We start from the raw sequence: 16915 nt of genomic DNA, 5'->3' as shown, positions 1-16915 counted from the left end.
AGTATGGAAGTGCTGCACAGACAACTTAAAATTATAAAGGGTTGTCATTGTCATATAATTAAATGTTTTACTGAAAGTTTTCGGATTTTTTAAGTAAATATTGTGCTTTTACATGACCACTCAAAGCGTTATACAGTACAGTTTTGCCATTCACACACACATTTATACAATGCATCTGTGTGCTGCACTTTCTCCATCATACACAGATACACTGTTATACTGCCGGCACAGCCATCTGGTATCTTCAGTATGTTGCCCAAGGACACTTTGGCTTATTGGGATTGAACCTCCAACTTGATGGTTAGTGGACAACCCGCTCTATCCCTTGAGCCACACCTGCAAGAATGCACCATGAGGTGCCCTGGTATCTGAGCTTACTTTAAGAGTACCTGAATTGGCTTCAAGAAGTTCAGTCTCCTCCTCTCAGTGGAAGGCCATCCTGTGGCTCAGCCTGATTGCACTAATGAAGTGTCTTCTCAAAACCTTTCTGTACTGCACAGCAAATACATCAGTCTATGCTTGGTGCAGTAAAACATCAAATGATTTATACTGTTTGTGTGTGTTAAGCTTCGGTTTTTACTGCTATACAATAGGTTGTTTATTGGGATGGACGAGATGACCGCTCACTAAAACTGAAGCCAATCGCCCCTGGTGGCTGGTTGCAATATAGGTTGTAAATCCCACCCCATCTATGTAAGTGGATGGGACATAAACCAAATGAAAAGTACATGTGAAAAAGATTTTTCTCAAAGATAGTTTTTGTCATTTTAGGTAGTTCTTATTACATTAATGTTTCTCGTGCTATTGAATTTAATTGAAAACAGACTGGTGCACAGTTGGTCGATCGAGTGTAGCAGCATCACCTCGATACAGTTGCTCCAGCCCTGATCGATCCTTAGCAGACTGACTCAAGATGATTGAGATGCTACCATTCCTATCTGGAAAATGTTACTTCATATCTGTATAGTAGAATGAAGTGAAAACGCATTGTCCATCTTTAAGCGCCTATGTGATAAACAGTGACAGTTGGCGTTGATTTGTAATTTGTTATGATTAAGCACAACATTTAGCTTCTGGTCAATGTACAGTACCAGGAGCCGGTTCTGACATTTACTGCCAGAAAAACATCGGCTGTCTCATTGAAAGAATAAATGTATATATTTTTTATAGATATATGAATTTACTCACTCATTTACGCACACAGTAGTTTTCCTTTATTACATTACATTATCACCGCACAATTTTTTATTTCCCTCAATGGCCTTTGTGTCTTGGCATGTGGCATTTGTACCCCAATAATTTTGTTACGCAAAAGGCCAAATGGACCCTAAATTAGGAAATTAGGAAAGAAGTGGTGTCAGGTCTGTCACATCAATAAATCAGCATATAAATTGTCACAAAAGCATACATACAAATAATTCTGGCTGTTCTGAAGTGTATTATAGGCCACTAAGTAAAGAAACTTGTTGGTGTGCTCATTGTAGAAATTATGAAATTCCCAGTTGAAAGTGTACATGTCCCTTATTTTCTTCACACTATAGGCGATGTAGATTTACACAAATAGATACATTTTCTAAATTAATGTCTGGTACGGAAACTAAATTTCTTATGTCCTGCCATCTTTTATTAATTTCATCGGTTCTTGTTTTACCCACAGCATTTACTTTCTCGCAGATACTCTCCCATATCGCGTTTCTTTGAGTTATATTAATATTTCTTTGCAAGCTCAACAATATATTTCTTTGCCTCTTCCACTAACACTTCCAATTCCATGGCATTATATTTCGCTTTGCGCTTGCGGTAACTCTGCTCTCCGTAACGCTCCATGGCGGAAACCTGTAACGCACGCAAAACACTCATTTAAATACTGCTGCCTCTACCATGTTTGCACCTGTTATCATTTGCGCAATCATTTTTAGTAGTTCACCCACAAAACGCCCACCAACCAAACGTGCAATCTGTTTTAATGCACATGAAATTTAGCACTCTTTATCTGGGATCTTAGTAGATCAGGCCCTCATTGTGTGACATGGAGTTGACCATAAACTTGATTATGATTCTGATTTCAATGAGGAAAATTACCTCTGCACTGACTTGCTAGCTGGCAGCACTAAAATTCAACAGCTATTTTGCTGGCCGTGTCGTCCGTTTGACAAGGATTCGTGCTCACTGAACAATCCTTGGGCCACTACAGGATTCATCGATCTTGCCAATCTTACACGGGCTGCATGGCAAATCAAAAAGTCATATAGATTGTGCTGTGAAAATTAAGCTTTTTGGACACATGAGGATTGACAAGGCTCTGAACTTGGCAGTATTAGTGTGAAGATGCACAATAATTATTATTATAATTTCTTCCCCCCTATTCGCGGATGACCCCACCCTCATCTGACTCATCTCTGGCAGGCACGAGTCTGCTTACAGGTGGGAGATTGACCACCTGGTGACCTGGTGCAGTGACAACAACTTGGAGCTCAATGCTCTCAAAACAGTGGAGATGACTGTGGACTTCAGGAAGAGCCAAGTCCTGCCCGCCCCCATCACCCTTTGTTACTCTCCAGTGGACACCGTGGAGTCATTCCGCTTCCTGGGCACTTTCATCACCCAGGACCTGAAGTGGGAGCTGAACATCTGCAATTTTTGATAGTGTGCATAGTGGTTGCATGATGGTTTTGTATGTGTTGGGGGATAAAGGGGTTGTCCTCTAACCAGAACTTCGGCTGTTTGATGCCACTTGTCACGATTCCACATGCCGAAGTGTCCTTGGGCAAGATACTGAACCCCCCTTCTCATAGAGGAAGTACTGAACAAAGATGCACTGTATGAATGTGTGTGTGAATGTGTGAATGGCCAAAACTGTACTGTAAAGTGTTTTGAGTGGTCATCAAGACTAGAACAGCGCTATATAAATACAGCCCATTTACCATTTAGACCATATGGTTAAACCTAATGTATACAACCAAAGAGGATTAACTATCTTGCTAACCTCCCAAGTTTGCTATCTAAAATGGGATAAAGTCCTTTGTTTATTTGAATAAGCCAGCAGAATATTTTAACATTTACAGTTCCCTTTTAATCGTTTCACTAAAGAGGACCTTATTTAGTCAGAGATCACTCAACTCTGTAGTCATCATTTTCTAAAAGCGCTTTGAATTAAATGGTTTGTTGTATGTTTGTTCCTTAGCTGGGTTACGCAAATATAACAGGATGGATTACCACAAAACTTGGCGGAAGGATGTGTCAGGGAAGAACCCAATACATTTTAGTGCTGATCTGTATCAGGGGCTGGATCCCAGCAATTCTTTTCACTTTGTTTGCAGCATTTATTTCTTGAAGTTAATTCAATCTATGGCGGTCTCGGGGGTGCACACAGATAGAGGTCACTCTCACACAGCAAGACGTTCTTGTGTGACAGAGAGAACCATGCCACTTGCGGGTAACTGTACAACTGTAACTGTCCACATGTATGGCAACAACAAAAGCTATACTGTGTATGCAGCAACAGAGCAAAAGTTTGAGACTGGGCATTAGTCTTGTCGGAGGCATGCACTCTCACTACTGTTTTTAGTTTCATCTCTGTTTGTTAGCAGGATTATGCGAACTACACAAAAGATAAACGTAACGTGAGATTCTCCACCCCTATCTGAAAGTACATAAATTAAGATCACCAAGAATGAACACATTATGATTAATTAGTAGTGTATTTAATTCAGCCAATTTATTGAGGGCGTCTGTAGACACCAATGACTGTTATTGAATTCTGAGGTTATAGATACATTTATATACATTTGAAGGGAAATACATTTAAAATTAAGTCAGTTAAAGCACAAAGAGAGATGTTACATATTAACATCAGAGTAATTATACGTAATATTTATATATTTATTATTGTTATTATTATTTATATTATATTTATATTCATAATATATATATATATATACTGTATATATAAGTAATACTGTTCAATTGAAATTCAGATCATTCAAATCACTTCAAACAGTTTGTGCATTGATGTTTCAGTAAAGGTCAAATGACAAAAACAACAGTCCTATGATCCTTAGATGTCACATTTAGAACTCTTTATTGGCTTTGATATCAAAGCCAATGTAGTCACATATAAAGGAGCAACCTTTCTCAGCAGAATCAGACTCTACCACCATTAGTAGACGACAATGGATCACCTGCGTTCATCCAACATGGAGACGATCAACTGCTCTGGAGACACAGTAAGTTCTGTTCTAAGCAGGAGAGACTTCAGGTTAAACAGTTTTTAGTTTTAACACCTTCAAAACACGACTGTCTTTTCTTACTTTACTCTAGTTTTACATACTTTAAAAGCAGACGTGTGTAAATGACTAAAGTCCATTCAGCTCTGTCCCTTTGAATATATCTGAAGTTAGGATGGGACTGTGTATTTACCTGGTATATGTATATTTGTATCTTTCAGTCACCTGGACTAATACGCTCTGATGAAAAAACTCAGTCCCTCCTGCCTGCTGAGAAAGCTGCAGTGTGGGTTAGACTGGACTGTGAGGAGAAGCTGAGGAGCATCTCTTTTAAACGAGGTCCTCCTCTTCCTCAACCGTCCCCTCATCCTGACTCCCCCCCCCCCCCCCCCCCCTCCCCTCCTTACCCTCCCCTCCCTCCTCACACCTGTATTACATACATATTTTTGGAAAATACAAAATAAAAAATAATCTTATCCCAGTTTGCTCTTTTATTCCAGATGCTGGTTAGTGTACATCAATCTCAATGATGAAAACTGAACATGTATATGTAAAAAATGACATATAATAACAAATATAATACTGTGTCACGCACAGACACACTGAGTGGTTGAACTGATCTCGGATCAGATAAACGCTTCGGCAGCTCGTTGCACCTTTTATCTGATCGTATGTGTAAAAAAAACCCTGCAGCTGTTTTTCCTTTGTTGCTTTAATGAGACAAAAGTTCTCACCTTCTTCTTCTAACTTTGCTTTTATGCGTCACCGTATAAATGGAATCACACCAACCTTAAACAGAGTAAAACTCAGAGTGCACGGTGACAAAGTTTCTTTAATTGACTCACAATCATGCTGAGTAGAAACGAAGGGGTTTTTGTGCTGGAACATTTCAGTTTCAAACCTTGAACTTTTCTGGAAAGAAAGTGCATTGAGCAAATACAACCCTCCTCTCTGATCACGTCATTAGTTTATATCATTTTATCTTTTACTAGTTTCTTCTCGTCCTCCTCTCTCTCTTTTAGGAGATCATGTTATTGTCAGTTTCTCCGACTCCTGCGTTTCTAGCTCCCGAGCTTTGGCGGTTTTCTTGCTGCCATGATACAAACGTGTGCAACATCTTCTATTTTGTTCAGCCCTGCTTCTCCCTCTGGGCTTTGGAATGACATCTTTTACATACCTCTGCTCTCCTCTCCTCCTCTTCATTTCTTTATCATCCTCTTGTTCCTCTTCTTCTTCTCCTGCTTTCTCCACAACTCCTCTCGTTTATTCCTGGAAATCACCTCCACTGAAAGAGGAGAATATAAATTAAAAGATGTATTAAGACTTCTTAAGGTGTTTATAATATTAAATTCCTCCAAACCTCTACTTGTTTCTCCTCCTCTGCTCTTCACTCCTTTTATTGTCCACTTTTTCATCCTCCTCTTCTCCTGCTGACTCAGCAACTTTTCATGTCTCATTTCCTTCATTCTTTTCCTCTCTTCTCTTCTCATTCTTCTTCCCTCACATCCCTGACACTTCACATATAACCAGAAGGACCCTGATCTAAAGATTCTGCAGATTCACATGTTTATAGAGATTCACACTTAGTAACTACAACGACAACAAGCTGGTTATGATTATCGTGATAAAATAACACTAGCCAAAAGTTGTATCATCTTCACGGCTCTAACAGAAACACACCACACATCAGATTTAACTGGGGTTGTAAGAAGAACTAGAAAATTCCTCCTGCCGAGAAATTTCAAATGGGTGCCTTGCTTGCTGCTGGCGCAACAGAGACTCTTTGTTTTTTTGGGGGGAAGAGAGAGAGAGAGACACAGACTGGCTGCTTTAAGAGAGAGAGAGAAAATGTACCAGTTTGAGAGAGAGAGAGAGAGAGAGAGCGAGAGAGAGAGCGAGAGAGAGAGATACTGGCTGGCTGGTTTAAGAGAGAGGACAGACTGGCTGGTTTAAGAGAGAGAGACAGACTTGATCAGTAGGTGGCGCTATCACTATCACTGCATACACACTAATATATCTGTTCAGGTCAGGAATCTGACGAAGTGTGTGCAATTTGGGACCGATTGCTCAAACTTCATTTTCACACTGACCACTAGGTGGCGCTATCACTATTAGTGTGTATGCAGTGATAGTGATAGCCTTGACTTGATCAGGCCTTGACTCTGATCATGTGACAATTTTGGGGTCGATTGCTCACACTTCATTTTCACACTGACCAGTAGGTGGCGCTATAACGATGAGTCAATATTGAAGTTGAGTGCAACTGGACATGTAAGAAAAAAAATATATTTTTGGCTTCAGTTGGTTTTGAACTCACGACCAGTGGATCACTGAGTCAGCATCTCAACCACTGAGTCAATCACATTGTTGTTCAAATCATCAGACAAAGAAAATAACAACACTGAAGTTCCACCCTCACGACCTCTGAGTCACTGTCCCTCTGCTCTACCCACCACACTACACATAGTACTGATCAACACCTCTGCAGTAGTTAATATAAAGACCCCACTGTCCCCCTTTCCCCCTCTGCCCCCCCCCCCTCTGCGTGTGTATTTCACTAACGACTGCACCTGTGACAGAGAGTGAGGGACAGATTGGACCTCGGGAGAACGTCATGAACTAAATGCTCTAATTCTAAATCTATAACTCCTATCTGAGATGAAAACACAGTGAGAATCACAAGACTTTGATGAGCAAATAGATATCTTCGCCCTGCAATGCATTACCTAGGGGTGCCTACCACTAGGCACCCATACTAATACAGCAGACAGTAAATAATAGAGAAATCACAGTTATAATAGTTGAGTAGTGTCAAATCTGGATCCTGTTGCTTGGAATCAGAGATACCTTTGAATGGATTGTAGTCCTCTTCAGACACTATCTTTTCTATAGCTAAATAATGTTCCATTAAATCTGTCTCTAAAACTTATGGTGTTTTAAGATATAATAATGATGAAGTGACATATTTTATATTTGCATCGCAATCAATAATTTTTATTTAAAAAACATTTCAAATGTGTTTCTTTTTGCTTAATTTGAAAGTATAGGCTAGGGTATACACTCTAGGCGAGAGAGAGAGAGAGAGAGAGAGAGAGAGAGAGAGAGAGAGAGAGAGAGAGAGAGACACGCAATGGGGGCAGGGAGAGAAAAAGACGCTGGATAATGGGATTGAGGGAACGAGTGAGGAGAAGAGAGACGGAGTGAGAGACATAGTTGGGGTACACCTGACCTTAAGAAGGGAGGGGAGCTCCTCTGTACACACACACACACACACACACACACACACACACACACACACACACACACACACACACACACACACACACACACACACAGAGAGAAGCAGTGCCAGCAGGCAGAGGCAGTGAGCGAGCTAACAGAGAGACTGTCGACCAGCAGCCATGACAGACACTGGTGAGTAGCTTCATATTTAACATCCTTCTGCTCTGTGTGTGTGTTTTATTTTTGCATGATGCTATACAATACGAGCTGTGGTTGTGTAATATCAGGCATCACACCATGGAATGTGAATGTTTCAATGTGTGTATGAGATAGATAGATAGATAGATAGATAGATAGATAGATAGATAGATAGATAGATAGACATTGGAAAATGTGTAAATAGCTTAATCTTTTAGGGTATAAGGCATGGAATTGCACCATGCTTAAGTGTCATGCTCTGTCCAGACAAACCCTGCAACACCAAGCTGTGTGTCTCAGTGGCCAGTAAGCATGCACTATTTAGCATGAGAGTGGAGGGACAGCAACTCAGTAGCCAGTGGTCGTCATGCATTACACGCTGAAGACACACCCAGCCTCATCAGAAGCCACTGCTGCTGCTGAGTAACTGCTGATGTGAGGAATGCATCTTGCTTGAAGCATCATACATTTTACACACACAGACACACACACACACACACACATAATTTGACCCTCAAAACCATAGAAAGACAAGCAGACACACACACACAAGACATGGGTGTTAGATCCTGACCTCACAGGCTGTGTATTAGCCTGATAGCCCTTTCCACTCAGGCTATTTTCATTCGACTTACAGGGGATTAGCTGGGGTGATTACAACCTGCAGGTCTCACCTCACTGTGCGTTTGTTTGTATGTATGCATTGTTTTGTAAATCTGTTTGTTTAAGCAGTTCTTTTAGCTTGGTCCTGAGTTTTATTCTTTGCTAGTATTGGAAGAAAGTTGAATATGCATTAGGTAATGTTAAAGTTACTGAGATTGATGATACTGGGATTTAACCTTACCAGGAAACCAGAATGTCAACCCTGAACAATTCTACAAAACCCCAGATTGCATTTACCAGCAAAATTATGCTCATTTTCTTTTTTCTGCCAATGGCAAAAAGGGTATTGTCAAAACAACGTGCATTTTATGTAAAATAAAGTAGGCTTGGTTGCTCTCGATATTCGCCAGGTTTTTCCCACTAATACATGACAAATGCAAAACTGAAAAACACAAAAAGAATACAAATACAGTATTTAAGGATGAAAAAGAGGAGCCACACACGTTGAAGACACTGACAAAAATGTTAACTTGGAAAGACGATAGGATTCAAGAGACAATGGACATCAATGGCTTTGCTGTGGAATGCGTGTGAAGCATTTCCTGGGATTGAACATCAAGCAACATGGCATCACTGGCCAAGAGAGCCATTATGCACCTCTACTTCCCCTAGAAGCTGAGGAGAGCAAGAGCACCGTCAACCATCACGTGCACCCTTTACCAAGGCACCACCCAGCCATTCTGAAGGGTGTTGGAAAAGGCAGGGATGAAGGCAGGATGTATGCAGAGGTAGTAGCAGGGAGTAGCAGGCGACCACTGACTGGAGACCAGCAGCTGAAGTCAATGTGGACTGGAAATCAGTCTGGAGATCGGGAGCAGATGTTTAAGTGTTTGCAAAAAGAAACTTAAACTAAACAAATTAAACAGATTAAAGAAAAGTTCCCACCATGTTGCTGAGGTTCAGTGTGTGGCTGTTGGTGCCGCCATCACACACAGAGCAGGCTTAGTGTTGGTTGACACATGGGATATGACTTCTGCAAGGACCCCAAACACAGGAGCCGAGTGGACATTGGCTTGAGAACCCTCATGCAGGGTTGCACTAACGTTGACTGGGACCCTTGATGTAGGAACAGAGTGGTCGTCTTCCAGGACCCCCAATGAGAAGGAACTTTGGTGGGGATGACCTACTCAGGGTCTGGCAGGGTGTCATTCGCTGGGCTGAGCAGCTGGGGCTTAGTATGCCTGGGAAACTGAGGCTCTGGATAGCTTGGCAGCAGTAGTTCGGATAGATTGGTAGCTGAGGCTTGGGCTGCCTTCTAGCTACCTTAACTGCTGGGAACCTGGTAATTTGGTTCAGGCTAGAAGTGGGAAAAGAGGCTTATCGCCAGTGGGAATGTGAGTCTCAGTGGTCTTTGGTAGCTTGGAAGATCGACGTCTATATGACTTATGCTTCCATCTGAAGGCTCCAACCCTTTTATTTGGGAGCAAAGTGACTACCCCAAAAAGAGGACATTTAGCATTTTGATCGTGTGAGTAAGATTATTGGACAATGTGACCGAGTGTAGAGATAGACAAGTCAGAGTGAAAACAGGGTCTGAAGATGAACTGGCAATAAATACTGCCAGTATCGGGAACCACCTCAGCAGCCAGAGTTTGAGAAACTGAGCATTAGTTTATGCAGAGCACAAGGTGCAGTTGCTAAATCACCTGTTTGATTCTTCTATGACATTCACTGGCTGATTCACAGCTCTGTGTGTGACTAGCCATGCCCCATCATACACAGATGTGTCGCACGGCCAATTACAACATTATGCTTTTAGATATTACTTGCAGAAACTCTGGCCATTTACTCTACCTAGTGTACATACATCTATTGTGATTTACTTTTTGGTATTTATAATTTTTCCAAGATTTAGAGTTTATATGTATGTATTTGAGGGGATAAGGAAGTCCTTTGAAGCTGACATGTTGCTAACCTTTACTGTCAATATTTTGTGGTGTTGTATGTTTGTGTTTGTTTCAGATTCTCTAAGTGAAGCACTACAGGCTATCAGTGTGAGTACAGAGCTAATTGAAGAGGAGCTCAAGCCTCATTTGGACACAGTACTATCTTCTTTGCTGGAAAAGAGTAAGTCATGCCACACGCACACAGCACACACTTACTTAAAGGGATAGTTCATCCAGAAATGAAAATTCACTCATTATCTACTCACCACTATGTCGATGGCAGTAGTGTATAAAGTACTTGAAAGCCATACTTGAGTAAAAGTACAGATATCTTACCTGAAAGTGACTCCGGTAAAAGTTAAAGTCACCCGTAAGAAAATGACTTGAGTCAAAGTCTTAAAGTAGCTCATATTAAATGTATCAAAAGTATCTGGTGTTGAAATGTACTTAAGTATCAAAAGTAAAAGTACAAGTACAAAATAAAAAATGCAAAGTGCTTTTTATAGTAGGCCTATACAGACACAAAACAACCCAAAATTGTTCTCTTCAGGATTTATTTCAACTGACTGAAAAATTATAACAAAAATATACATATACTGTATAATTTTACAAATTTTGAACCCCAGATGCTGAGGTTCAAATAGTATTGGACTAGTGCATCTGAACTTCTAGGGACAACAAAGAACCAACACAACAGAATAAACAAGTGCCTCTTGTGTCTGCCTAAGAACACTAAGAGACCAGAGTATAACCACTAAAAAATTCTGTAAATATCAATAAACATGGACCTTTCACTTTCTAATCAGTAGCAGGAATGATACACAATGCCTCTTATGATAACTCAGCAAAAGGAAACAAGTTGTAGGCACACAAAATAGGATAGTTTTCCTCTTTTGTTAACAACCTGGACAGTGCTAGTACAGAGAAGAAAAAATCACTGGACACAGTGATTTGCTGGAGGCCAAATTTCAGACAGAATAATAAAGACAGAACTGAAACTAGCTCCTGCATGAGCACCTGGATAATTCTAAAGGGAATAAATGGATGGGGAATGTGCTCGCCTTGATTAAGTCCCTGCCCTTTGTACACACATCGCTACTACCCATTGGATGGTTTAGTGAGGTCCTCGGATCGGCCCTGCCAGAGTTGGTCACGGCCCTGGCGGAGTCCCGAGAAGAAGACGATCAAACTTGACTATCTAGAGGAAGTTAAACTCGTAACAAAGTTTCTGAAGGTGAACCTGCAGAGGGATTGGTCGACCAAGGCAGCCCGACCAACCTCCAGACGCTTAGGGTCTCGCGCTGCCCCCCCCTGATGGCAAACACGCCGCCGGGCCTGCGCATCTCCCGAGGCAGGGGGCACGCGAGTGAGCGAGAGAGAGGTGAGCCGTAAATTTGGAATTTGCGTTCAAATGCAAACAGAAATGTGCGTTCAAATGTATTGAGTAAAGTAAAAAGTCGTCAGGAAAATAAACACTCAAGTAAATTACAGATATAAATACAGTAACAAAGTATTTCGTTACTTCCCACCTCTGGCCGATGGAGGGTTGGGTAAAGTGTTTGAGTCCACACAACACTTTAGGAGTCCCAGGGTTAAACAGTGTTAGAGCAGAATCCAATACAAGTAACTGGTGACCAAAGCTTCAGATGTAATAAAACAGAAAAAACATAACATGCCTCCATATTGCTCGTGTGGTGTCAACCAAGTGTCCGCAAGCCCCGACATTCAGACATTCAGACATTGCCTAAGCACTCGTGCCACAGAAAGTGAACTGCACCTGTTGCTCAATATTGGTCAGAGGCATCTCTTCCACCCCCCCCCCCCTCACCTGTTTTATTTGCCAAGGTTTTATTATGAGCAATTTTTTCTTTTGTTCTTCTTTTTATGTCCTGCTATCTTCTCTTATTTCATCGGTTGTTCTTTTTGTTTTAACCACAGCATTTACTTTCTCGCAGATACTCTCCCATATCGGGTTTCTTTGAGTTATATTAATATTCCTTTGATGTAGTGTTTGTTTGCCTCTTCCACTAACACCTCCAATTCCATGGCATTAAATTTCGCTTTGCGCTTGCGGTAACTCTGCTCTCCGTAATGCTCCATGGCGGAAACCAGTAATGCACGCAAAAAAATATTTTTTTGTAGATCACCGCAAAAAGCCCACAATCCCTAAAACATGTCACCTGTTGCCAGTACATAGTGCCATGCTTATTCCAGAATATTGGTGTGCAGATTCTTTCAGTCTGGGACCCCTTCAAACATGAGTTTTGGGACAGATCAGACAATGTATTTTTGAGTAACAATTGCCTCCTGTGCCATCGAGAAGCATCAATATTTTCCCACCACCAGGGCAGTGGCATTTTATCAAAAGAAAGTCTTCATGAAAAGCATCATCAATATCTTCTGGCTCTTCTGACCGACTTAACCAAATAGGAGGAGTATGTTCAAATACATTCATCATGTCATTTCCTAATTCCAGTAGGTGGCCTTATAATTATGACTGAAGATTGGCATATAAATGCCATAACCCTTGTGTTGTCCCTGCTTCCCCCGGCTGTTGGCCCCCTCACATAGCCCACCCCATATTAGGACGCACACGTAGGGCAATAGACAAGTGAGCAGCCCTTGCAGATGTATTTGTTACACCCGCGGCACACGGTGTGAGTTTTACAGTCCTTTTTCCTGAGGCATATCTGACACCTCTTCCTCTTACACGCCCCGAGCGGGGCTGCTGCTAGGGCTATGGAGGAGGCCCGACGCTCGGGTCGAGCATCGTAGTCAAGAGCTCTCTGTGCGGCGGCGGCTTTTACAGCCTTCACAACCGCGGTGGACGCTTCCGTGCGGGGGATGCGCTCCCTTCGTGCGATGAACGGAGTCACGAGAGCCTTTCCCAGCTGCTATAGGAACACCCTCCGCTTATTCAGCTTGCCCGGCATCCAGTCTGGGTTGATCTCTCTCCATATCACAAAGGCGTTGTAGGAAGAGACGTCGAGAATGTTGTGAAAGACGACCAGGGGCCAGCGCGCAGTCATCCTCCTGCAGCTGTACATTCCGATCACCTTGTCTAGGTTGTCCACGCCACCTTTGTTGCGGTTTTAGTCCAGGACGATGACTGGTTCCCCGTCCTCGCGGTCGCTGATGTCGGCCTCGGCGTGCCGTGTGCTCAGGAGCACCACGTTCCTGTTTGTCTTTGGGATGTAGGACACAAGAGTGGCGGTGGGCGTGAATGCGAACTTGGATGAGAACACCTCTTCCCTTGACCGCGAGCAGCCCGGTCGGGAGCTAAGGCTTGTTCTTCCAAACCGTGCTGACCACGGTGAGCTTCCTCTCCAGGAGCTGCCACGCGAGTTCGTAGGAGGTGAAGTAATTGTCGCACGTGACGTTACGACCGTGCATTCCCTCCGTTACATCGAGCACTACCCGCAACCCCTGGTTCTGTTCTGGGCGTCCGCCGCTCGGCTTTCCGGTGTACACTTGCATCTTCAAAGCGTAGCTTGATTTCGCATCGCAGGCCACCCACGACTTGATCCCGTATTTTGCCGGCTTGCTGGGCATGTACTGACAGAATGGACACCGGCCTAGGGAGAAAAACAGGAGGAGAAGAGATGAGAGGAGATGAGATGAGGACGAGGACTAGCAGCCGCTATCTACATAATAACATAACATAACATAACATAACATAACATAACATAACATAACATAACATAACATAACATAACACAACCTCAGTCCTGTCTCAGCCGTCCTCAGCGCCTGAACGTCTGGATCAGAAATTTGATCTGCTGCCATGCCCTCATCGTCCACACCAAATTGGACGGCTCCAGCAACCGCTCGGGAGAGGCAGTCAGCCACCGGGTTGTGCTTGCCTGCCACATGTTGTATATCTGTGGTGAACTCCGATATGAAGGAAAGCTGGCGCTGCTGGCGAGCAGACCACGGCTCTGCCACTTTAACCATGGCGAAAGTCAACGGCTTGTGGTCCACGTACGCTGTGAAACTTCGGCCCTCTAACAGGAAACGAAAGTGTCGGATGGCGAGATAGAGGCCTAGCAGCTCCCTATCGAAGGTACTGTAAATCCGCTCATTGGGGCGCAGCTGTCTGCTGAAAAAGGCGAGCGGCTGCCAGGCCCCATTGACCCACTGCTCATGCACCGCTCCAACTGCATAGTCAGAAGCATCACTAGTGATGGATATCGGAACATTGGGTGCGGGGTGTGCCAGCATCGTCACATTAGCCAAAGCTGCCTTGGCATCATCAAATGCTTTATTCCTATCCTCAGTCCAAATCACTGCGTGCCTGGCCGCTTTACCCTTCAGGGCCTCATAAAGGGGTCGCATTAGCTGTGCTACCTGCGGAAGAAAGCGGTGGTAAAAGTTCACCATGCCCAAAAACTCCGGGAGTTTAAGCGATACTGCGTGCGTCGCCATGTCCGTCTCTGGATACGTCCAGAGAATGTCAAGGTCACCAATGTAGGAGTCGATGGGATGAAGTAGTCCGGAGATCTCTCGTTTTTATGCACCTCTCGGCGTGCGTTTTATTTCATAAACATTTCCACAATACAGAGCACTTCCGGGTGTCACCCAACATCTGCTTTTAACCACTCCCAGTGCCCTTGTTACCTTGGTAACCCCACAGCGTGCAAACCACATAGTGCAATCAATTAGTGTAAACCAATGTCACAGCCTTTGGTGAATTCTGTCCTATCACGTGTCCACTACAACATAATAATATTTTTTTTTTAAAACGAAAAAAAAGACTAACCTCTGAATGGAACCAGTTGCTCGTCCATGGTCACTTCGGGCCCTGGGTTGTAGAGGTGCGGTAGCCGCGACACCCACGCGTCCCAGACCTCTCGCACGGCCGCCAATTTGTCCGTGGCTCGTCTCGTGCGTCTCGTCTGGAGTACGTGTCGAAGAGTTTTAGGGGCATCGTGGCACGGAATATCGCCCGGCCGCTCTCGGCGTCCCACAGGCTGGCGGCGGCCTTGCCCCGGGACCTGTACACGCCCGCTAAGATCAGCAGCCCTACGTAGGCGCGCAGGTCGGTCTCGTCCATCCCTTTCCATTCGTCGCCGTATTTTCGACGACCCTCCCGATTCGTCATCTCCAGGATGATGTTCTCTACCATCGGCGTGATGAACAGGCGGAACGTCGAGGCTAGGTCACCGGTGCGGGACGTCGCGTGGATCGTGGGGCCCCGGGGGACCCCGCTTTGAGCCACAGCAGAGGAGGAGGAAGAGAAGGAGGAGGAGGAGGCCGTACGCCCTCGAGGACCATGTTATTTCCCCGTTTCTTGACAGGAAGGTCTCTCTTTCCATGAGTCCGGTGGTGGTGGTGGTGTCGCCGTGGTCTTGTCCTTCTTCTTCTTCTTCGTCCAAGGATGACGAATCTGCAGAAGCATCACCCACTGGGTCGTAGTCTTCGTCGCCGTCGCCGTCTTCGTAGTCGCCATCGTCGCCGTCCTCTCTGTCTTCTTCTCGGTCTGCTTTTCTGTCTGCTTCTCGGTCTGCTTCTCCATCTCCTTGTCCGTCCGCTTCTCGGTCTGGCTCTTTCGCGTCCTCTTCGGGTTCAGAGGATGGTTGCTGGGAGAATAGCTGTTGGAAAACCTGTTCTCTGGTGAAACGCTCCTGACGCGACATCGTACCATGGTCCGGGAGAGTGGCACACGGAGAATTCTATGTGGGTCTAATATACCCCCCCAGGAGAATCGAGAATGACAAACCATTGGTCTCAATTACCCCAGGAGAATTGGATAATGACAATCCTTGGGTCACCCTAACCCTAACCCTAACCCTGAAAGGCCAGGGCTTGCGTATGATCACACGCACGCACTCACGCACGCACGCACGCACACACACACACACACACAGACACACACACACTCTGGGTCAATCCGACCCAGGAACAACACGAGGGTTAAGGAAGAGATCAAATGTGAAGTTTGGGCATTGCTGCAAAATTAGACCTAGAGAATATAATTAGACTGCAAATGTTTACCTGTAGTGGTATTGCAGCAACAAATCTCCTGTGGCCCAAAAAGGATTTTCATCATAGGCCCTCATTGTAAAACAAATACCTGTAAAATTGTTGAAAGGAAACCCTAAAATCTAAACATAGCCTATCATGACTTTTTGTATTGTATATTTTCAAGCCATGCAGTTTTAATCTTCTCTAAAATTTTTCCAAAGCCAAGAAAAATATTTTTACTTCTAACTGACATCATAGCTGTGTTGGAGCACTCTATGTGTACTCATCGTGTGTCTCATGTATAAAGCACTTTGCGAGGTAAAAGCTATAGCTCTATCATATGCAAAAATTGAATAAATGACGGCAATTTTTTTTTTTTCACTTATCAAGATATATTGATTTTGTGATATTGCGTCACATTGCTAGCTTTGTCTGACGCTGGCAGGAGAGACCTTAGGTTTCTGTGGCTCCAACTTTGTCCCAGATAACAGTGACCAATAGTTTAGCTATGGTGCACTTTACATCACTACTTCTACCAGGCCTTGAGGGAAGAACTGTCAGGACATTCTCATTATCGTTTGCGGCAGCAGTAATATAAGATAATGGGTGTGGAGCTGGTTGCGGTGATAAAGAGAGACCAGCGGTACCTCCACCAGAAGGTTGCTGATCATTTTGTTTTCCATTGCCCACAGGCGCCGGTGGTGCTGCCGAGCTGGTGATGTTCCAACAAACAGTGTGATAAACACATATAGTAGG

General features: G+C 43.8%; 1 protein-coding gene across 3 annotated transcripts in view; it reads left to right on the top strand.

Annotated features, from left to right (window-relative positions):
- The first annotated feature begins 7350 nt into the window (after nt 1-7350).
- Nucleotides 7351-16915, top strand: part of si:dkey-191g9.5 (rap1 GTPase-GDP dissociation stimulator 1) — a 30318-nt gene continuing 20753 nt past the window's right edge. For 2 of the 3 annotated variants that reach the window (XM_034609461.1, XM_034609458.1), the window contains exons 1-3: nt 7375-7482; nt 7519-7640; nt 10272-10376. In XM_034609461.1, the coding sequence (XP_034465352.1) occupies nt 7628-7640; nt 10272-10376 (118 nt within the window). In that variant the 5' untranslated portion in view covers nt 7375-7482; nt 7519-7627. Of the gene's footprint in view, nt 7641-10271; nt 10377-16915 lie in introns of all 3 variants that reach the window. The other variant, XM_034609460.1, reaches the window with a different exon arrangement.

Source organism: Hippoglossus hippoglossus, chromosome 15 (genome assembly GCF_009819705.1).
Source record: "Hippoglossus hippoglossus isolate fHipHip1 chromosome 15, fHipHip1.pri, whole genome shotgun sequence".
In the NCBI taxonomy this organism is placed as follows: Eukaryota; Metazoa; Chordata; class Actinopteri; order Pleuronectiformes; family Pleuronectidae; genus Hippoglossus; species Hippoglossus hippoglossus.
The sequence above is the reverse complement of the archived record's forward strand: the minus strand, read 5'-3'. Positions and strand labels throughout refer to the sequence as shown.